General features: G+C 40.5%; 1 protein-coding gene across 2 annotated transcripts in view; it reads left to right on the top strand.

Moving 5' to 3' along the window:
• ntrk1 (neurotrophic tyrosine kinase, receptor, type 1) overlaps positions 1-17,882 on the top strand; it is a 30,786-nt gene extending 12,904 nt beyond the window's left edge. Inside the window, exons 6-17 of one of the 2 annotated variants that reach the window (XM_070911316.1) lie at positions 111-253; positions 1,897-2,035; positions 4,315-4,647; positions 5,615-5,632; positions 5,759-5,817; positions 5,922-6,024; positions 7,888-8,043; positions 8,369-8,499; positions 9,345-9,517; positions 13,054-13,294; positions 14,817-14,975; positions 17,697-17,882. In XM_070911316.1, coding sequence (XP_070767417.1) covers positions 111-253; positions 1,897-2,035; positions 4,315-4,647; positions 5,615-5,632; positions 5,759-5,817; positions 5,922-6,024; positions 7,888-8,043; positions 8,369-8,499; positions 9,345-9,517; positions 13,054-13,294; positions 14,817-14,975; positions 17,697-17,882 — 1,841 coding nt within the window. The remainder of the gene's footprint in view (positions 1-110; positions 254-1,896; positions 2,036-4,314; positions 4,648-5,614; positions 5,633-5,758; positions 5,818-5,921; positions 6,025-7,887; positions 8,044-8,368; positions 8,500-9,344; positions 9,518-13,053; positions 13,295-14,816; positions 14,976-17,696) is intronic. The other variant, XM_070911315.1, reaches the window with a different exon arrangement.
• The last annotated feature ends 5,305 nt before the right edge of the window (positions 17,883-23,187 follow it).

Here is a 23,187-nt window from a genome sequence, read left to right as displayed (position 1 = left end):
TGAGAGAGTTTTTGGCTCTGTGCCGTTTCTCCCGGCTCTTAGTTGTACCATCACATTAGCGGCCTGTACTCGTTGCTATGTGCTCACGCTGTCTCCTCTACTGCTCTCAGGTCTGCCTGAGGTGACTATTCCCTCCACCAAATACAAGATTCAAGAAGGAGGCAACCTGACATTTGAGTGTCATGTGACAGGAAGTCCCAGCCCCAATGTGAGATGGCGAACTGATGAGCTCCATTCTCACTTCTTTACCGAGGTAGTGAAATATTTTCAGCATATGTACATATGTATATGTCATATAGATTTTATAGAAAATAACATTTTATGTATGCTGTACAGATTCTTAAGCCCTTAATAATAATAATAATTTGTGATATTGGGCTATATAAATAAAATGACTATTTATATCCAGCTTCAACCAACTTCGTGTTGTTTCCAAACTCAGGAATATTACTATTACAAACATCCACACCTTCATGTCCTAAATATTTCGGTATCATTAAAGGATACTTCTGGTGATCATATATATATTCTTTTGTTGTCAACAAATAGTCAAATTGTATTGTCAACAAATCCCATAAAAAGCACCAAAAAAATGATTCTACACTTCTTCTGTGTAGCCAAAGCCTGATAAATCTTATTCCTCTGTGCCATCAAGCTCCACTGTTGTCCAAAAACTATTAAAAACACATCAATGATGAACATGGCCACTGTAATTTATTTTGAGTCAATCCCACATAGAGCAGAGTCGAGCGCCAAATCTGCAGCTGAAAATAGTCTCCAACAAATGTTCTATTTACTACTGTTTGCTAGAAACTACAGTGCATTTTTAGGAAATTATTTGTATGTTCGTGACCTGTTTTAAAAATATTTATGTCTTTAGAAGGAACTTGGGGCTGAGTGCCGTTTACACGCACACCAGTATCCTGGTTATATTCAGGTTTTTGAAGTGTCCCTGTTATGTGTTGTAACATGGTTTCATGTTCAATTCTGGTTTCAGAAACCTGGATATGCTAGCAGGAGTACTCCTGATGCAGTATCAGATAGAGTAAACACCATATCCAGATTTCTGAAGATTCTCAGTTGGTACAGAAATGAGTGGCTGAGATGTTCAGGATACTTATGTGCATGTAAACGCATTCATTTTTGGTTTTGGTCTCCTCATTGGATTTGTTGACATTAAGAAAAATATGGAATATCATCAGACGTATCCTTTGAGACTTCTTTATCCAATCTCCAACTCCTGTAGTCAAACATGCTGTAGAGAGGCTAATGAGATCAAAAAAAGGGACAATATTACTCTGATTCTTACCTCCTTCCACTGGCTCCCTTTCAACTATAGAACTGAGTTTGAATTCTCGTTTGTCTATGACCACTAAGTAGTCTTGTCCCTGCATATGTTTGTGAGCTACTGTCCCTAAACCACTCTGTCAGAGACCTGTCTGCCTCTAGATTCAGGACTCCTTAAGGATTAAGGTTTAAGGATTTGCTCAGTAGCCCCCTTGAAAAATATGTAATTCCTTCCCCTCTTCCATTTCATCTCACTTTGATGCTTTCAAGCTTTTAACTGTGTCTGACTGTTGTTGCTTGTGGCTGCAATGGCCTGAAGCCACATGTCTGTAGGACCTGGTTCTCTGTGTGTAGATTTTATTCTGTTTTAATCCACTTTGTCCTTTATTTTCTGCTTTTCTCACTGTGCTGTAAAGCTCTTTAGCTCAACCGTGCTGTGCTTAAATAAAGTTCAGTTGTGTTCTGCAATCTATTGATCTACAGTATAGTAAATTGGATCCCATTTCATCCCTCTAACCTGTCTATACCTCTAAGTGATCCATATGTAGCTGTGACCTGGGTGCATTAACCCCCTCCTCTGCTCTTTGTGCGGGCTGTCGGCTGCTGCAGGAAAGAATCTGGGGCTCCACATTAGAGCTGGTGCTTTACCTCACCAACGTTTCCTCCAATGACAACCTGCACAACCTAACTTGTGAGGCCGAGAACCAAGCTGGGCCTGCGGAGGAGATGGTGCAATTGGACATTGAGTGTAAGTGCCTGCGAAATAAAACCACTTTCTTGAAAGCTCACAGGCTCAATATGAGTCGCCGGGCTTAATGGAGGTTAGGGCAAGAGCACACTGGGGCCATTTTTCTAGTGCAGGCAGGGTGGACAGCCAGAGAAAAGAAAACTGCACTGCACTGATTTCTTCTAAATGTCCCCTCTACAAATACGAGTATGTACCCACCATGCTTCTAATGGAGCTCTTTGTCACCTGGCACTCACTCTGGCAACTGGTGAGAAGTGTTAAAATAATGAGTGAAGTGCTGCAGGTATGGCTTGCCATTTAATGCAGGGATACAATGAGAGGACAAAAGAACTTACCTCGTCTTGCTCTCGAAGAACTCCTTCACCTCTTATACTTCTAAGTTACAGTTGCAGCTTGACCCAGGAGGCTTACTGTTGTTTCCTCCTTCCAGATGCATTAGTGCATCTGGAAGTTGAAGAACACTGAGGAATGACAGCACCCAGCGGTCCCACAGAAAACAGAGTCAGATGCATTAGTGATACATTACTGAGAAAATACTGCCAAAACAATATCATACATCACCAACTCAGTGACACTCATTAGAAAATAAAGCCAAAAAGAGCGGGGGCGCCAATCAGCTGAAGCCAAATGCACAAGCATCAAGGGACAGATAATGAACGTCAGGAAAATGGGCCTGATAACCCGTGCTAAGATCTGATTTGAGCCTGTGCTAATGGACTTTTCCCTCCTACTCCGGAAAACCGCTTCATCCGCAGTGATTGGCAGTCTGTAAATGCGTTAGTGCAGCTAATCTATCAACATCAGCCCCCCTGGTGGACGGACACTCGTTAACCGCTAGCCCTTTAATTACTCTTAATTACCTCCCAGAACAGTGGGTGTTTACTGCTGAGTGGCTCTCTGTGCCATTGATTCATGGTACTCGTGTGGCTTCCCTTTCATGAAAGAGCTTTTTGCAATGTAATTTTTTTTTTTACTTTAAAGTTAAAAGGTGAATTCAGATGATCAATGTCCATCATCACACAAGTTAATAAATGTTCCAGTTAACTATGAATCTGCCTGAACTGATGCCAGGAATCCTTTTGTGTATTTGCCATTGTCCAATCCTACAATGAGAATTAAACATAATTATAGCCTTCCTGTTAACCCCTGCAGTGAAATAGCTTGTGTAGCGTTTGTAGAGGTCGCTAATGGATGATTACTTAAATCTGATAAACAGCACTAATCTTCAGTCAGTGTAACAGACTTAGCGAGCCCCGGCTAAAGAGACAAATGCCTCAGTATCCCCTTAGCACAGCACTTTCTGAGGCTGGGTCACGGGTTAAGAGCTGCACGTTGGTCTGTGCAGTACGAGGGGGTCTCTGCACTCGAGAGTCGTGTTCGATCTAAACGAAGCAATTTCCTGTAACTTTGTGTCCAGCGGAGCTTCCAGGTAGCTTTTGTGGTCAGGGGCACAAAGACGACCAGGATTCATTATTCATAGCAGGTCAGCACAGGTTTGCAGTACAGATGGAGAACATTGATTCATGGAAACTCAGAGGGAACCTAAAGGGCACCAACTGTTGGCTTTATGTTGTACATGATCAAGGTGCACATTCAGCATACAATGGTAGCATCTCTGTAATTATTTGACTTGTTGTTTGACTTCCAGCAGTGGAAGGTAACAAAATACATTTACTCTACTTAAGTAGAGTTTTGAGGTACCTGTACTGTACTTGAGTATTTCCATTTTATGCTACTTTGGACTGAAATATTGTACTTTTTACTCTACGACAGTCATTTGACAGTTATAGTTTTTTTAAGGCATTTAAGTACAACTCACTGTCAACTAATCATCGCAGATAGATGAGAAGATAGCTTAGCATAAAGACTTGGGGAAACAGCTAACCTGGCACTGCCCAGAGGTACTTTAGAGGAGCTTTAGAGGTGCTGGTAGGTTCATTTTGTTACTTTTGGAAGGAGCCAGGCTAGCTGTTTCCCCCTGTTTCCTATCTTTATGCTAAGCTAAGCTAACTGGTGGTAGCTTAATATTTACCACAGAGACAAGAGAGTGGCATCAATTATCATCTAGTGAATGAGCGAGAGCGTATTTTCCAAAATGTCAAACTATTCCTTTGAGTCTTCACTTTCTTAGTTGACATTCCAGTTTAGAAATACTAAGTCAGGAGCAGTTCACCAGCTTGCAGCTCAGCTTTTGTTGAGGAGGAAAGAGAGTCCCTCATTCCCTTTCCTACTACTGCTCTTCTCTAACCTATCATCTCCCATCTGTCATCTCCCACCAGTTCCAGTCAAAATCCTCTTCCTGAAGGATGCTGTGCAGCAGCACCACTGGTGCTTCCCCTTTGCTGTGGATGGCAATCCTGAACCAACCCTCACCTGGCTGTACAACGGAAATGAACTCAAAATGACCCGCTACACGTACATCCAGCTCATCCATGACTCAGGCGACGGATCAGTGATACACGGTTGTCTCTTCCTCAACAAGCCCACCCACATCAACAACGGCCGCTACACTCTGATTGTGCAGAACAAACTGGGAAGGGATGAGGCCACAGCCATTGGGATGTTTATGGACAACCCCTTCGACCCGCTCGATCCTGAGGGGATAATTCCAGGTGAGTTCCTGAAACTGTTTCGTAGCTGCAGAATGTTTTTTCCGAGCAGTATCCCATAAGGAGACATCGAGGCCATTAGGGCAGCTAAAAGAGAAATCTATCTGAATATCTTATGATTTTAAGACTGCTTGGTCCACTGTTGAAACAATGACTGGATTAATCTGTTACACTTCACAATAAGGTCCACAAAATATTACAATAAAACAACAGTTTGTTCCACAGTCCCAAGCTCGACATGTTAAAGAGCTTTAAATTTGTACAGCCACACGTGTTGCACAAGTAACAGAAATCCACTTGTAACGACGTGTAGACACCACCCTTCGTTAAAATCAACAGCAAATCAAGGCAGTGAGGGGGAAAGTGAATACATCAAAAAGTAAATCACATTTCAGTCAAATTGAATAAAAACATCAATATTTCTGAATGTTACAAATGATGCTATGAAAAGTAGATGGGTTTAGACAGACAGACAGACAGACAGACAGACAGAAATGCAAATTATATGATGCAATTATAAAGCCAAATGTACATACAGTGCCTAATACAGGCTAAATGAATGTCTATTACAAATACAATAGAATACATGTAATAACATATAAACTGTGAATAGAGATGGGATATTATCTAAACCAATTTTTATTGAATATAGTCTGTACAATGATAGTGCCCAGTAATGTACTGTATATTAAAAATGTAAATCAAGGCTGTACAAGGTGCATGATCTGATTTAGTACACAGAGGTCTGTTCTGTAGAAGTTAATAGGTAGCATACTACATACAGGATGGTAATAATATATGTGGAATTTTAGAATAATGTACATTATGTAAGGTTTAATATTGAAACAGGGTGTGTGTCGATGTTTGATAAGTCGCTAAATGGTCAGTCTTGAATAGCACAGGTTGCATCTTTGGTTCTCCCTAATGTGTGTTCACAAATGTGTTTGTGTTCTCGCTTCCCTCATGCCAGTCCTTGATGGGCATCCAAGTAAGTCTTTGATTGATTTTTACTCTCCTAAAAATCTCAACTTGTCCACTCAACACTACATGGGCTTGATGTGAGGTCTGTCTTGAGTCATTTTTTCTTTTAACAAATCTCATTCCTTCCCCTCAGGTCCGACAAACAAATCAGACATGGACGTCACAGAGAACCCGGAGAGTCGAGTGTTTATGGTACGTCTGAGTGTCGTCATTTATATTTACATACATACAAATGTAATGATCATCGATGATGTTAGTGAGTGTAACTGCAAGTCTGCGTGTTTGTGTTTGAACAGGTGTCTGTGGCCGTGGGTCTTGCCGTGTTTGCCTGCACTTTCCTTCTCATCATGGTTTTGGTCATTAACAAGTGTGGCCAGCACTCCAAATTTGGTATTCATCGTAAGTTATCACACATTATTTAATTTACTGCACGCACGATATACTTGATTAACATTCTGGGAAATGCGCTTATTCTCTTTTTTGCCGACAGTTAGATGAAAAGATTGATACCATTCTCATGTCTGTACGCTAAATATGAAGCTAGAGCCAGCAGGCGATTAGCTTAGCTTAGCATAAAGACTGAAAACAGGGGGAAACAGCTAACGTGACTCTGTCCAAAGGTAAGAAAATCAGCCAACCAGCCTCCCTCTAAAGCTTACTAATTAACATTTTGTATCTTGTTTGTTTAATACGAACAAAAAGAGAGAAGTAATAGTTCCAGGACGTAACTCACCATAAAATCCCAACTTGTTGTTTTTGCTAAGCTACTGCCTCTACTTTTATATTTAGCATACAAACATGAGAGTGGTACCCATCTCTCATCTCTTTTCAAGAAAGTGGATATTTCCCAAAATGTTGAACTATGGAGCTAGAGATGAGAGTCTATCAGCTTAGCTTAGCACAAAGACTGGAAGCAGGGGGAAGCAGCTAGCATGGCTCTGTCCAAAGTTAAAACATCCACCTCCCAGCACCACTAAAACTTGTTTGTTACATCTCGTTTGTTTAATTTTTTACAAAAACAGAAATGTAAAAGTGACACGTTGTGGTTTTTACGGGGAATTCGGAACTTTTGTTTTTGATCTGTGGACAGAGCCAATCTAGTTGTTTCCCACTGCTCCCAGTCTTTACACTGCGCTAAGCTAATCAACTTCCAGTCCTAGCTCTTGAGAGTGGTGTCGAGTACTTTCTTTTTTTTTATCAGCTCGGTCATTGTAGTGAAAAACATTCTTCAGCAAGTCAAACTGCATTGGGAACCACTGAAAGTTTCACCTGTGGCATCAAGATTTCTTTGAGACAATAGGTTTGGAGTCAAAATGACCTTTTGAAAAAGGTAATCATAAATACATTCAACTTCCTCCCTGCCATGCTGTACTAATCTAACCCAGTAGGTGACATTGTCTCCGCCCAGAATCATAATCTGAAGACGTATATGGAAAATGGAATGAGCCATAATCAAACGCTCTGCCAAATTATTGTTTCAAATCGCAGATGTTTCTGTCAGGCTCTCAGAAGGTAATGCATAGGAGAGACGGACTTGTATAGGATTTCCACTGAGCTGTAACTTTGCCCACAGGCAGCTGCTGTGTTGGCCCGAGCTAAAGTGCCTTAATTACCGCATGAGAATGGCGGCAGAAACCTCCATTGGCCACCGCCACGTGGTGAGGGCCATTAAAGAAGATGGATGGATGGATGGATGGAGGAACAGCTAGACGTGATATAGCTCTGCTCTGACCCCACCCCCCAACACACACGCACATACACACACATCCACCCTTCTCACTCTCAAAGTGCCTAAGTGGGCCTGATTGCTTAAGTGGACCCTGCTCCCTCTTTCCTTCCCTCCATCACCTCTGTGCTCTCTCTTTGTTGTTCCATTTTCTACCGTGTTGGACTCTGGGGGTTCTGTGGTTTGCCTTGCTGAGTGGGGTTTTACAATTTGGGCCCCTTGTTTGGCTTTTAATACGCACTGTATTCAGGGGTTGCTAAGCATTCAGGCTTCCTATATGATCATGTTTTCAGTTCAATGTGGCCTGATTGTTGCATGGTTGATGATGGTGATTATTAGAGCTTGTCATCATCTGTCACCATGGTACCAACAAACGTGCAACCAAGTTGGTAGCGGAGGACGTCGATTCCTCGAAGGGGAACAAATGGGTTCTGAATTCTCTTTTGATGGCCACTGTAATCACAAACGGTCGGAGGCTGATTAGGTGTTACATATCTCTCAGTTTTGCTTGTTTGCTTCCCTCCTCGTTTCATTAGGTTCATCAGTTTTGGGCACTGAGGATGACCTGGCAGTGTCGCTTCGTTTCATGAACTTTGGAACCAGCCCGCCTTCGTCAGATGAAGACTCTGGTTTATCCAGCTTTGTAGAGAATCCACAGTACTTCTGCGGCATCATCAAGGAGAAAGACATGTGTGAGTGTTATTGCGTGTTATGTCGTGCTTATTTCCCCAAATTTAATGACATTTTGGTGTCTTGATGGTTGGTATAATTTTTTTCATGTGGGGTGTTTTGGTCACTGTTGGTCATTTTTTTTATTACTGTCTGTATTTGAGTGCCTTTGTTGCTTTTGTCTGCTAATTACAATAAGCACAAACTGGATTTCATAAGGTACAACAAAGTAAACTAAAGTGGTGAAATCTTGAGCAAATATAATATAATATAATATAACTTTAGGTGCAAATTCGCTTCAGATATTTTCACCCAGACTTTCAAACCGTTTATGTGTTTTATGATCAGGTGTCCAGCATATTAAACGGAAGGACATTGTGTTGAAGTGGGAGCTGGGTGAAGGAGCGTTTGGCAAAGTCTACCTGGCGGAGTGTGCCAACCTCAGCCCTGACAGCGACAAGATGCTGGTCGCCATTAAGGTGAGTGAATCTGCACTCTCCACTGTCTCAAAGGGCACTTTTACGATTAGTGTGGTTTCATTGCCTCTAGACATTTGCAGCATTAGTGAAACCATGTCAGCTGTCAGCGTGAAGTCTAAGCAGCGAACGAGAGAGTGCTGAAATGATTAAGTTACTGTAAGTACAGGTGAAAACTGAAATTGTACTTAAGCAAAATTAGGTTACAATTAGCTTTAAATCATCATCACAATTACATTTGATTTGTTTGTCTGTATGAAACTTTGTCTGTGTGGCCAAGAGGTTTAAGACGCTGTCTTAAAGTGCAACATCCTGAGTTTGAGTCCAGCTTGGGACCTTTGTTGCATGTCATCTCCCCTCTTTTCCTGTCAGCTCTCTGCTGTCCACTATCTAATAAATAAATAAATACTTACTACATACTACATATAAAGTTAAATACTCAGAAAAGCCACTTGATACTACACTAACATGAATAAAAGCAAGTGCATTGCACTTATACTTAAATCATCCGTATACTGAAATACATCCTGCGGTTTCAGAGTGAGATGTCTTTGTTGAGGACAGTCAGGCGGTTTACTACACAGCTCATGTTACAACAGGTTAATGCAAACCACAGCGAATAAAAACAAGACAGTGAATCTGGCTCTGCTCAGATTTATCATCCCATTAATCACACTTGTGCTTTTATTGCAACACATCATCACTCATCTTCCTGTGAGCAGGAATTCAAAACTGCCACTTCTTACAGTTTGTTGCTTTAACACTGTGGATTTGAGATGTTTAGTTTTACTTCAAGCCCAATAACCAGCACCTTCATGTAAATGCACACCCCTCATGTGTGGTTACAGACTCTGAAGGACCCCAACGAGTCGACCCGGCAGGACTTCCAGAGGGAGGCGGAGCTGCTGACGATGCTCCAACACCAGCACATTGTGCGATTCTACGGCGTCTGCACCGACGGAGAGCCGCTGGCCATGGTGTTCGAATACATGAGGCACGGAGACCTCAATCGGTTTCTTCGGTATGTAGCAGACCTGCTCATGATGGCCTGAGGGCCACAAGTTCAATTCCAACAACTGTCTATCCCTGCTGAACAAAACGTTGATGCCTCCAGTAGTCAGTATGATCAGGAAGTGTGTTAGAAACTGAATTAAGGTTTTCACAATATTATGCTTTCTGTATCCTTCATCTCAACAACAAATGAATGGCTGATTATAGAAAAGAAAGTAGTTTCCTGAACATGCATCAAACAGAGCGTCCTCTGTCATTATTATTTTCAAACTCCACATCATCACAAACAGTCTGCCTTTTCACAGCAGACATTTTGACCTGACATAGTAGGAAAAGCTCAGGTGTTACTAATAACATTAACCATGGCTCTTCTATACAAGTCCATGTAAGACAGTGTGACAGAGAGCCAGCAGGGAAATGGAAAAAGGAAGAAATTTAAATATCTTAATATTGGGCTTCAGGATATTGTGATGGACATTTTTCACTGTTTTCTATCGGTGCAAGATGTGACTAAACAGTCTCAAATTGACGTTACTTTAGATTAATCAATAATAAAAAATAATCGTAGTGGCATCCCTGATTTACATCAGTACTTTTCTTACTGTGACATGTTAAAATGTCTGGGGACATTGTCTGAATTCACCCCTGTTGGCCTCCCGGTGATCTCTGTTAACCCACTTCACATCGCCCTCCCTTCCTTCAACAACAGCTCTTAATGTCTTTGAGCCAGGCATTTAACCCCCAACTGTTAATGAACTGTGAATCTGTTCAGTGCCCTACAGCTGCGTGAATGTTTTCAATTGTTAATACTTCAAAAACCATTGAAAACAAGTGACTCAATTTCTCTAAAGACATTGTGTGTAACAGTATCAGTCAAGCCTGATGTGTGTTTAACAGTCAGACCCTCTCAGCTGACCTTGTCTGGACCTTGTGGTTCCAGTGGTCACTCAGTGTGTGTGTGTTAAAGTAGAAATGCATAAATGAGACATGCATACTGGCTGTGGAAGTGTTTTGACTTGACTGTTAGTTTTTTATATTTTTAATTTTGCTGCTTTTCCTCCATCTCTGCACTTTAAGGTCTCTTAGGTCCTATTTGCATGGTGCTTGTTTATCTAGGGACTTACAGATAGTCAGTAACTTCAATCTCCTGTAAAACTGACAGGTCTTTGTTTATAACTCAAAATTCGAGGATAAATTGCCCACTGTCTTGTGCTAAAGTGTCTCTTGTATCGGTGCAAATGTGATTAACAACATGTCGAGGCGTGGGGCGAATACAATATTTAGATGTCCTCATATAATGATGGCAAATAGAGTGAATTTCAAATGTGGCAGGATTTTATTTGAATACTGACGGACGCAGTAAATAACCAGATTCAGCACTTCGGCAGAAATAGACACATTTCCTTGAACCGTTCACTGAACTAATGTGATAACTCAAGCTGAATTTATGCAGCAAATTAGTTCATAATAACACTCGATATATTGCGTAACATGGTGATGGAAAAGCTTTAAAATGTGGTCTTTCAGTTATTTAAATTGTAATCTAAAAGCATCTAAGTTTAGAAACCTGTGGAGGGAGCTAATGGAGTCACTGAGGACTGAGACTGTGTTGACCTATTAGAGCTCACTTGGCACCTGGGAAACCATCTGACAAAACTATTAGAGCAGAGCAGTTGATGCTGTCTGGCAGGTGTCCTCCACAGGAGACAGATTGGGAATGAAAACACACAGACAAACACACATGCATGCACACTGACTTTGCCTGAGATATATGTTCACGAATGGATGGAAATCGCATTTCCAGCAGACAGAATGGGAAAAACGTCTGAGAGCCCCCACAATGCAGCTGCTTTCCCACCCTGCCACCTGCCCTTTAAACTAATAGTGATTGTATAGACAACTTCCTTTGTAAGGAGGGGACAAAGTGGAGAGGAGAGATATTAGGATGGATGGAGACACATCATCTGTGGTTTGCTCATTTAGGCTGCAGTTAGACGTGAGAGTGGGTGTTTATGATCCACAAGAACAACTGAGAGTCAATGTGCTCTGCATCTCCGAATTGCATTATTGCAAATCAATTGTAGGCGTATTACAAGCCTTATGTTTTCTATTAACCATCACTGTTAAATGGCTTTATTATGGCGTGGTCACGCCAACCATGTCTGTAATGCTCTCAAGAGCTCATACATGTCAGAAATGTTCAATCTGCAGATTGCGTGCTGAGGTCATTGTCCTTCAGGTCACCCAAGGTTGATGCCATAGTTACCAACATACTGGGAGCCCAATCCCAGCATTTGATTAATCTGAGCAGCCAATAGAAACAGAGCAGAATAGCAGAGGCCAGCATGTTCTGTCCTTTACAAATGGAAATATGTGTGTTCGTACCCTTCACAGTGAACAGGAGTTCAGCTCCGGAGCAGAAAATAAAACCAATTCAGAGTATATGATTATAATCCCGCAGCACTGCAAAAACAGATAAAAATGTTTGAAGCTACAAACACGAGTCCTCAATTTCTTTCAAGAATCTTTCGTGATTTTTTGCAGTTCAATGGTTCCAAGATTTTACATGTAAATATACGACTATACTATACTTGGATGTATAGTTTTTGCAGACGCCTTTAGTCAATTAAACAACATAAAAAAGGGGGAAAAAAGATATTGGCAGTATTGTTTGTGTGCTCCTGCTGAAAACTTGCTGATAACTTACTTTAAAAAATCCAGATGGCTTTGACACAAGTTTGATAATCTATGGTGCTTGACAAGATTATTTAATTTTGTCAGCTTTGACACAACAGGCAGAAATAAAACAAGTACATTTACTCAAGTACTATACTTAAGTACTTTACTTGAGTATTTCCATTTCATGCTACATTATACTTCTGCTCCACTACATTTCAGAAGGAAATATTGTACTGTTTACTTCATTATATTCATTTGAGCACTGTTACTTTTCTGATTAAGATTTTAAATGAAAAACATCTGATAAAACATTTTAAAAAGAGCATTGTTAGAGATTAAACCAGTGCTTTAAAAGCCTTTTGGCTTGTGAACTCCTACAAAAAAGAAATTGGAGCCTCTCAGATTCATCTTGTGACCCTATGGAGGGGCCCGAGCCCTAGGTTGGGAACCACTGTACTAAACTACCAAACTGTCTTAGTAGTTAAAACTAGTTCCACCTCAAGCAGCTACAACAGTAAAATGTTGCTTAAACATTAATCTAATAATGTTATAAATAATATCACATCACTCACAGAGTCCATTTTTCTGCAGAAAGAGTACTTTTACTTTTGATGCTTAAATTACATTTTTGTAGTATTATTTTGAATGCAGGACTAATGGATTATTTTGACATTGTTGTATTGGTACTTTCACTTAAGTAAAGGAGCTAAGTACGTCTTCCATCACTGTCTGGGTCTTCTCATGTCACATGTCAACTGTTTAATAAAGCAGAAATTATCAGTTAAAATAATCTGGAATAAAAAGAGATGAAGAATCAAACAGCCTCGATCGAAAAACACTCACATGCTCCTCGTGTGTCGCCTGTAGAGCTCACGGCCCCGACGCTCGGATCCTGGAGGAGACGAAGATGCCCCCGCTGGGTCAGCTCACTCTGCCTCAGATGCTGCACATCGCCGCCCAGATCGCCTCGGGCATGGTCTACCTGGCATCACTGCACTTCGTCCACCGCGACCTGGCAACCCGCAACTGTCTGGTGGGCGAGGGCCTGGTGGTCAAAATCGGAGACTTTGGCATGTCCCGAGACATCTACAGCACAGATTACTACCGGGTAAGTGGCGGGAAAAGATAAGACAAGACTGTTGTTGTATGTTTTATTTTTCTATTTTAGTTCTGAGATGAAGACTCGGCTATGATGCTCTTAAAGGATTGATTCAGCCAATTCAGGATTTTTTTTTTCTTCTCAGCCTTTATGTTCTCTGGCCTTGTGAATAGTTTTGCCTTTATGTGTCCAGCATCCATCTGCGACATTTCTGTTGCTTCGCCAATGAATGAGAATTTGTTTGTGGTGCTCAAAGCACCGAAAAGTGATTAAAAAAACTCACCAGCAACTCGCCTTTCCAGACTTGTTGTTACCATTCATTAATCACATCATTGTTGTGAAATGACCCATTAAGACCCTTTTGGTTTGGTTTTGGCTCATACAGTTACAAGCAATCCAGTGATAGGCAAAGTTGATCAGCTGGAATCTGAAGAGATTGCTGTGAGAAAGTGTAAGAAACTGTCCACAGTGCAGTTTATCTTTGGTTAAGGATTTCCAAGAATGAAGACTTATCAGAGGCAGCATTTAACATTGTATTCATCCATTAAACCCTGTGTTTTGGATTTGTATCCTGCAGTTTAAGGACTCTCAACTAACTTCTCAATCATTCTTATAAGACGACCAAGATTTCCATTTTCATGTTTTGGTGTGGAAATACGGAGCCACCTGAGGGGAACGATCGTACCTTGATTTTGATCATTCTCCATTAATTAAAATTTGAGGATTCAACCTCAGTGTTTTATCAAACAATCGACCAAAATCCTAATCACATTTACATTACATCAAATTCCTTAAATTCCTTAAACTTAATTTGATTAACTTCACTCTGATTCTGACGCTATCAGCAAGTTTGAAAAGATAGTCGTCATTTTTTTCAAATTATAAACATTTCCTTTAGAAATTGAAACGTGCACGTGACTAAAATGTGAGTTTTTGGTACATTTTGATCAGCAATGTATGTAACTAGTAACCTGTGAGAGACTGCGGAGTACTTCTTTCTATTTCCTGAAAGTTTTCAACCAAACTGATTAATAGTGCTATACTTGCTTACATTTTTCAGTTTGAGAAGCCATCATGGGATCTAAGAAGTTGAAAATCAGCTGATTCTGATTTCAGTTACCACATGATTTTGCTCTCAAACAGAAGAGTTTGCACAAATAAAGACTCCTTCCTTTTGTCACTTTACTGAACGTTTTCATGCACATGCATGTCATTGGGGCCAATGTGATGGACAACTTCTCCGAAAATTCAGCAAAACATTACAGACCAAGTAGATTACATAAGCTGATTTTAGTGGCTGTGAGTCCATTTGTTTTGGATGTTAAAACTCTTAGTGTCCAGATTTCCTGTCTCGCATCGATTTCCAGCTGCTCTTCCAGTTTGTCATTGGTAGTTCAAGGATGAACAGGAGTAGGAATGGTTAAATGTTCACCTTGAGACTTCCATTATGCAATCATAATAAAATGTTTCACATTCCCAAGCATGTTAAATTATACTGTGTGTAGAGTTAGCATACATTCTTCCTTAACAGGTGGGTGGACGCACAATGCTGCCAATCCGCTGGATGCCCCCGGAGAGCATCATGTACAGGAAGTTCACCACGGAGAGCGACATCTGGAGCTTCGGCGTGGTCCTCTGGGAGATCTTCACCTACGGCAAACAGCCCTGGTACCAGCTGTCCAACAGTGAGGTGGGTTTGGACAGAAAGTTTTTAGTCATTTTAGTCATTTTTAAGACATCATCTTCCATTGGCAAATAACTCATTCTTTCTTGTTGCCAGGAAGCATTTTAGTAGATGTTTTATCACCAAAGGAAACACCCACACAAACATGTCTGTCTCCCTCACCCCCTTTAAAGGGTCTGTTAAATCATAAAAAGACACATTGTCTCACTTCCCTGTTGTGGTATCTATCGATGCAGATAGTGTTAGTTTTCTTTGTCCAGGTTTTGAGATATCTGACATTTCTGCCGCCACCCAGATACAATGAAGGTGAGTGCAGTTTCATCTGTGCTGCTCAAAAGACTGATTACTCTGAATGATACACAGAACACGCTGTCAACAGTTTTCATTGCGATTGCTATTTCTTCAGTTGAAAGTAGTTCCAATGAAAAGTGTTGACCGTCAAAACTGGGCACATTTAAAAAACATACCTATCTGCAGAGCTACTCGCCTCTAGAATTAATGGCCCAAGATTGAACTCTACCCAGCAGCCAAACAACAGGACATCAGTAAAATACATTTCTTATTCGTGGGGAGGATTGTGGCTCCACCCAGAGACAGTTCTCTCTTAACAGAGTGCTTCTTCTTCTTCTTCTTCTTCTTCTTCTTCTTCTTCTTCTCTGAGTTTTGTATTTCACTCTTAGGTTTTAACTTGACACTGTGTGCTCAGATTTCCTGTCAGACATCAGAGTTTATTTTGGCATGGGGTAATTGAATTTGATCTCTAAACCTCAACAAACTATCTGAGTGGCCGGTGGCTAAATAGTGTTTTTTTTGTGTTTGTGTTTTGGGTGAACTGTCCCTTTAAACTGGACAGATAAAACCAGAGGGAATTATCTTGTGTGATTGTTTCTTTCTGGTTTTTCAAAACATTGTGGGTTTATGGAAGAGATATTTATTATTGAATTTTTACTTTCAAACAAATCAAACAAACATATTTCCCAAAATTTCAACTTATTCCTTTGAATTGGTTTGTGAGCCTTTGCACAAATGCAGGTGTGAGATCATATTATATTTATTTATATTTGAGGTTTAAACTGCAAAGTTTACATGTTGATAAGAGTTGTTTCATACTCAGTTCATGTGGAACTGGTAAGTTAATTGTTGAGGCAGCGGAAATTAAAGGTTTTGAACACAACACGGACATATCACCACGCTTTACGTTGATATAGCAAACTTGTCAGAAAACAGTTGCCTAGTTACACATTCATTCATTTGGAGTCGAGTTTCTGGAGACCTGGTGAATGTGAGTCCAATATTCACTCTCTTTTAGCTCTGTTTTTGGTCTCTACCAACTCATGAGGGAAATAACGGGCTCTTCAGCTGCTAAATGCTCCACCAGCCAGTAACTGAAAACAGCTCTCTGTGGCTTCTGAAAACAATGCTATGAGAGCGGTGAGAGTGAACCAAAACATTGTGGGCCGGACAACTAAACAATGAGCTGAAACTCACTATAAAGCTCCGTAAAGCCGAGGGGAGCTGCAGTTTCAGGTGATAATGTGAAAGGGGTCGAAGTGAGTTAGTGTTGAACCTACAGAGAATTATTGATGCATTGTTGGCATGAAAATATTGATTATAGCCACTTCTATAATCTATTTAAATATGTTAGATTAACTTAAATTCACTAGATTTATTTCAACCCAATACAAGTGCAAACACATTTATAAATGTCAGCCTGAAATGTTTGGGAGCTTTCACATAATTTAAACTTGCAGGACAAAACATTTTAATTGTAGTCGTAGATACTTCAGAGCATGTGTTGCTGAAGTTTTTCACCGCTCTGCGCTCTTAAACTAATCGATACGTTCATAGTAATTAAGGGCAGTGGAGTCTAGCCTTTTCAGCTCGAGCACCAAGAAGCGGGACTCCATTGCGACCACAGCGGTGCTATTACAGCCCGAAACCCTCTCTCCTTTCAAGAGAGGGGTAGATCACTTTTCCCAGGCACTCAATTCTAATCTCATTGGCTCTCATTTTTGCCCAGGGCCAATGAGCTTTAACCTTGTTAACCTAATCTGTCTCGGCCAATAAGGGACCGGTGAAATTATCATGTTGCCTAAACACGCAGTGGTGGAGATAAATCATCCCAAAATACTGACTTGGCATGCCTTGGCGACAGCGGCCATTTTGTTTCGGCCGCTATGAGTCTCTTTGTTGAGCCGTGAGGCTGACTGACGGGCCATTTTGGGGCGTGAAGTCGCTCAGCACTGACAGGCCTCTTCTGTTCATTGTATCAGGCCAAGGTTAACAATGGGAAAGAGATTGAGTCAGTAACCCTTCAAATGGAGAGCGATGTGAAATCCTCTCTCATCCTCGACAGTGATTTATTCACTGAGCAGCAAGAGCGCATGAACTCAATCAGCCATTGAGCCACTAGTATCTGAGCTGGAAGGTATTCATAATTTTGCTGCTCTCATTGGTCTAATGGACACATATCTGTAGATACTAAGGTTGTCTGTATTAAAAAAAATGTTTGTCCTCAGTGCAGCATCCACAGATCCACAAAGTCTCTCTTTTGGGTGAAATGACTCTTTAAATAGAAAGTAGTCAGTTTGCAGGTGAATTTAAAGTTAATTGCCAGAGAGCTGAGGTTTGATCTGACACCATGTATTCTTTGTCCTGGAGTAAATGAGGACAGATACACAATATATCCTGTTAATATATCGTTATTTTAAATTCCCACCCGCACAGGCCATCGAATGCATCACACAGGGACGGGAACTGGAAAGGCCACGCACCTGCCCCAAGGAGGTGTACCTGCTGATGCAGGGCTGCTGGCAGAGAGAGCCCCAGCAGAGGATGGTCATCAAGGACATCCACAGCCGCCTGCTGGCCCTGGTCAAGAACCCGCCGGTTTACCTGGATATCCTGGGCTGAAGGGGCTGGGAACTAAACAGGGAGTGGAGTTCAGAGGCTGGGGAGGTTTGATTTGAGACCTAAAACTTGTTCCTTTAATTCCATTACTTTAATCAGGGGTGATTACTTTAAACAGGTTCCTCTTGGTTTAAGTTTGTCCCAGCTCTCCCAGTTACCGCTTTTCCAGCCTGGATGCTTGATGGACTAACAGTCTGCAGCGACCTTTCCACTTCAATTTTTTCTCGGCCCTGTTTACAGCCCCGTCGTTCTCTGGAAACCTGTCAAATGTTTACCAAAGTGTTTAATGTTTATCTGAAGTGGGATCAGCCTGATGGAGGGACATGCATGGATAAGTAACTGTATATATCAGATGATGGCTTAGTCGGGGGATTTTGGCTATGAAGTCCCTGCAAAGGTCCGTGAGCTGAGCTGAGCTGTGGTGCATTTTTTTTTTATGACTCTACAGCCGACACTTGTGTTGAAAGGCAATTAGAAAATGAAACGGATGATTACAAGAGAGGGCACTTCACATCATGAGACAAAAAGTGGAAACCAATTTTTCAGATTTGGGTACAGCAGACAGTCATTTGTACAGCATAGTCACTGATTTTGGATAAGTTTTGATATGGGAGGTTATTTAAAGGCTTTCAGTAAATGTATATAAGATATCAACGCTGTACAATCAAAACCTTGGAAAGCTTGTTTGTTTCTGATGTGTCAAATCCAGTGTATCATATGAGTATTTTTCAAACACAAGAAATGTCATATATTAGCAGTGAAAGTGTGTGTTTACATTTAAAGCTGTCTGTTTTGCTGTTAAATATGAACAGAAAAAATAATGTTTGACCTGTGGCCTGCCTGTGAGACTCACACTCAGGACTGGCTTTTGTACAAATTAGCGTTGTTTCAACATGCTACTGTAGCGACCTTCAAAATCAAAGCACTGCAGTGAAATTCGGTAAGGGGGCAAGATGGTGGGGAGGTGCCACACTGAGGTGGTTTCAGAGGTAACAGATGGATTAAAGTGGGTGAAACTCCAGGAGGAGGGGGACAGATGGCACTGAAACAGAGACTGGAGGTGAGGCCTCCACCATGGAGAAAAAAAGAAAGTTTAAATTCAACCAAATGGGGCATTTAGAGGGTGAAAAAGTGAGTGTACAAACCACTGTGATGCCTATACATGTAAATACTAAATGTACATACTCTGTATTAATGTCTAAAAAGTATATATCTTCATGTATTGTTACTCCAGCACTTTGTATATTGTCTGCCCTTAAAAATAAACAAACTTGATTTAAAAATGGCTGCAGCCTCTGCAGGAACATCCCTCTGCATCAGTCAATCCATCATTATCGTATGCTTCAGAGTGAACAATGATTTGGGCTGCCGCCTGTACTTAAAGTTAGACATCTTAACAAGGCTATTCAAGAGCCTTCTATTATTTTGACGAACTAATCAGCAACCTGCGACGTCTCCACGGGATGCTCAGCAGACGGTTATTGAAAAGGAATAATCAAGTTTCATATTGCCTTACCGCCGGCCCTCCAGCAAACAAACACCCTCCAAAACCGAACCCCACTCTCTACCTCACACTACCAACCCCCCCCCCCCCCCCCCCCCCCCCTCTCCTCCACCACCACCACCACCCTTCCTCGATCACTCTGTATGCAGAGCGTCTCCAGGGAGTGGTAATGGATTGTGAGTAATGCTATCATCCCTTTCTCTGTCTCTTTCTTTCTCTCCACCTCCTCTGGTGTATCGTGGAGGGGGGGGGGGGGGGGATGAAAACACTTGGAGGACTCGTGTCTGGCTTATTGTTTCTTCTAGTGTATACAAGCAGATCCTGGCCAGATAGGATTAGTACACTCTGTAGTGTTTGTCCCTGTTATCCTTGAGGGCTCCATTTGTGGTTTTAGAATGAACCTTTTTAATAAGCACCCGAGTCTCCAGCCTGGTTAGAAATGGAATATGACTGGGCCTATAATAAGAGCTGGAAATAAGGCCATTTTTAAAATGGAACTCCAATTAGAGCTTTGCAGCTGGAGACTTTCCTTTTTAATCTTCCACCTCGTCGTATAATGCATGTATGCAGGATATTGATTTCTTATGGTAATTATTTCTTCTATGATAATGGAAGTGCCGATTCATTTTGGTCAGTGTCCACTGCTAATAATAAACCACTCTGTGTGCTTTACTATCCATCCTGTAAGGCATTAAATATGGCACAAAATGTTGAGTCAGACCAAAGCATTCAAATCTATTAAACGTGAAAGAGAAAGAAACTTGAGTTGGAGGTCGCTGTTATAGAGTCTGCACTGTGTGTACCAAGTTTTACCCTTTGAGCTACACTGTGTGTGCAGCATGCAGTTTTCAAGTCAAAATAATTTAAGTTAAAATAATAATTCACACTACAAAAAGCTCATTCTGACGAACTGCATTGAAAAAAGTCTGCATTTAATGTACAAGACTTCCTGCATCCTAACATTTTAATGTAGGAGTAAGAGATCTTTTTACATCAGCTTGTTTCGAAGAATGAAATGAAGTTTTTCCTGCAGCATTATCTTTTATGTTTTAACTTGTTGAAACAAAAGCATCTTCACTGGGAAGTCGAAGACTCTCACACCCGTGGTTATCAATTAAAGAAAAATCTGGTTTGAAGGCTGAACATCGGACTTGTTGGACTGACGATTTCTGCAATGTGATTCTCACACTGTTGATGAGCAGCTCATCGCTCCTATCTGCTGAAGGATACACTCTTATTGTGCTGTTCTGCCCTCTGCTGGTCGCTCACACACACTGCTCGCACTCACATGTTAACATGAAGGAACTGCAATTGTCTGCAAACCTTTTTCTTTTTTTTTGGTCCAAATTTTAAATTTCATTATTCAAAAAAATACATTTTAGCATTTTGCACCTTTGTAGGTATAATGATGAGAAGTTGCATAACTTCATGTTATAAGCTGCAATGATTTGTCAACGGAAAACTAACCAGCAACTATTTTAATAATTGTTGCTTATTTTTTAAGCAAAAATGGCCAAACATTTGCTGGTTCCATCTTCTTAAACATCAGGATGTGATGCTTTTCTTCGTCATACATGAGAGTAAGTTTAATATCTTTGGCTTTTGGACCATGATCAGACAAATAAAAGACAAATTAAACAGGAATCTCTCACTTTTTCTGGCATTTTATAGACAAAGCGATGAATCGATTATTTGATAATGAAAATAATCATTATTAGTTAGTTGCAGCCCTATATAACAGGACTATAGTGTATAGTATATCAGCTAAAATTAGGCAGACTGTAATCTTAAGAAATTGGTGTTGATCACATGGTACGAATATAAAATGACATCCAGTCTGTTTTAAGACACTTGACAATAATTCAATTTATAAAAGGCTTAAATTTATTACACAAGTCTAGTAGAACAAAGTAGCAAATTACAAATTATACACAGCAAAGAACAAATAAGTATTTATACATTTTAAGAGTAGTTTGTTGTCCACATACAGAGCATTATATCAAAAGAAAGGTTGTATAAAACATTTTTTTAAAAAAAGGCACCAATAACTCTTTCAAACTCTGTGTTTCAAACCCTTTTTTTGACACAGACAAATTGTTGCTGTCAAATGGTTCATCCCGCACTCATCTTTGCTCTCTGTCACGTTATCAAACATCCTTCAGTACACAGTATTTATTTATTTTTTTTAAGTCGTTACAAGAGAAGTGCCCATTTTTTTCTGATTTACAACGTGCACCAGCTCGTCCACTGAGGAGTAAACCAACAAGGTTTTACATGAGAAATAGCCTTCGCAGTAACAGTGATCTGGTCTGGAGAATTTCTGGAATTGATCATTTGGTCAAAATAAACGTAAAAATGCAATCAGCATCGATCTATTTGACGTGGAAGCCTCGACGCTCGGCATCTCTCAGCTCTTAAAAACGGTGAAACTGCTGAAAACAGAAGGGGCACCGAGCGGCTGAGAGTGAGTGAGATGGAAGAAAAAAAACAACAACGGCTCAGAAATAAATGAGTTCCAAACTAGTTTGGATCGATAGCAAAGAAACACATCAGAAGCCAGTAATGATGCAATTCCAAGAATCAACAGGGTCAAATGGAGGAGCGCTGTAAGATGATGACTGTAGAGAAAATAAAAATCGATCAAGGCTCAACTGGGTGGAGATAAAACAGAACATCATCGAGGGAAAACACTGCTCTGATTTGTGTGCGACATAAACGGCGATGTGACTTTTATACTCTGCACACTAACCTTGAAAACATCTTAAACAACTCCCCTGCTCTAATACAAAAGTGTGTGTATGTGTGTGTGTGTGTGTGTGTGTGTGTGTGTGTGTGTGTGTGTGTGTGTGTTCTTTGTGATTCTACACATTCACTCTGCGTCTGACATTTCTACTTCAGCGTCCAACAAGGACCTGCAGCACACCTCATTCCCATAATATCACATACATTTTCCCCTCTTATTAAACTCTCTACCAGCACAGCTGAAAGTGTGTTTGTGTGAGTGTGTGTTAGCCGCGTGTTTCCCTGTGGGTTGTGTGTACGAACTACTGGTGTTACTGGTGGAAGTGTGAATCTGTGAGTTTTAAAACCAGCTTTTTTTTTTTTACATTTTTATACAAATGAGGCTTCCACGTGTTTGTCAAGTAAAATGAGCATTGATGAAATCTGTGCCTCCAGCATGTTAGTGCTACAACAGAGATGTTTAGTAATGTGTGACACCCCGTCTCCCATTAAAACCTATTAAACAATACTTAGGCTGTATATACAATACTGCTATGACAGTATTATTATTATCTAATTTATACATTTTTGTCCATCAAGTCCCTAAAGTTTTTTTTTTTTTAAAACATGTGAAACAATCTCATAATTTGAACCAGTTTTTCAGGATTTTCTGGAATTTTATTGTCGATTAATCAAATTTAAGGCAATTTTCTTTCAATTTTGTCTATAAAATCAAAAAAAAACCCCATCTTAAGTCAAAACCTAAAGACATTCACTTAACGATGACATAAAACAGGGAACATTTTTGCCTGAAAAGTGACTCAGATCAGTCACTCGACTAATCGATTAATAAACTAATCATTTCAACTCCAACACAAACAAGTTGACTTAGTGTTGGAAACCGAATTCACTTGTTTTAAGAAAATGAATCTCAATAACAGCCACAAATGACTTGATAAGAGGGCCAATTGTTCATTTATTAATTATTCTAGTTGTATCATCTACAGCTCTCTAGAGCCCCCCCCACACGAAAAAAAATAAAAATACTCCTCTTCAGTTCAGAGTTATGATTTCACTGGTAAA

The sequence above is a fragment of the Enoplosus armatus genome, chromosome 9, assembly GCF_043641665.1.
Source record: "Enoplosus armatus isolate fEnoArm2 chromosome 9, fEnoArm2.hap1, whole genome shotgun sequence".
Classification (NCBI taxonomy): Eukaryota; Metazoa; Chordata; class Actinopteri; order Centrarchiformes; family Enoplosidae; genus Enoplosus; species Enoplosus armatus.
The sequence above is the reverse complement of the archived record's forward strand: the minus strand, read 5'-3'. Positions and strand labels throughout refer to the sequence as shown.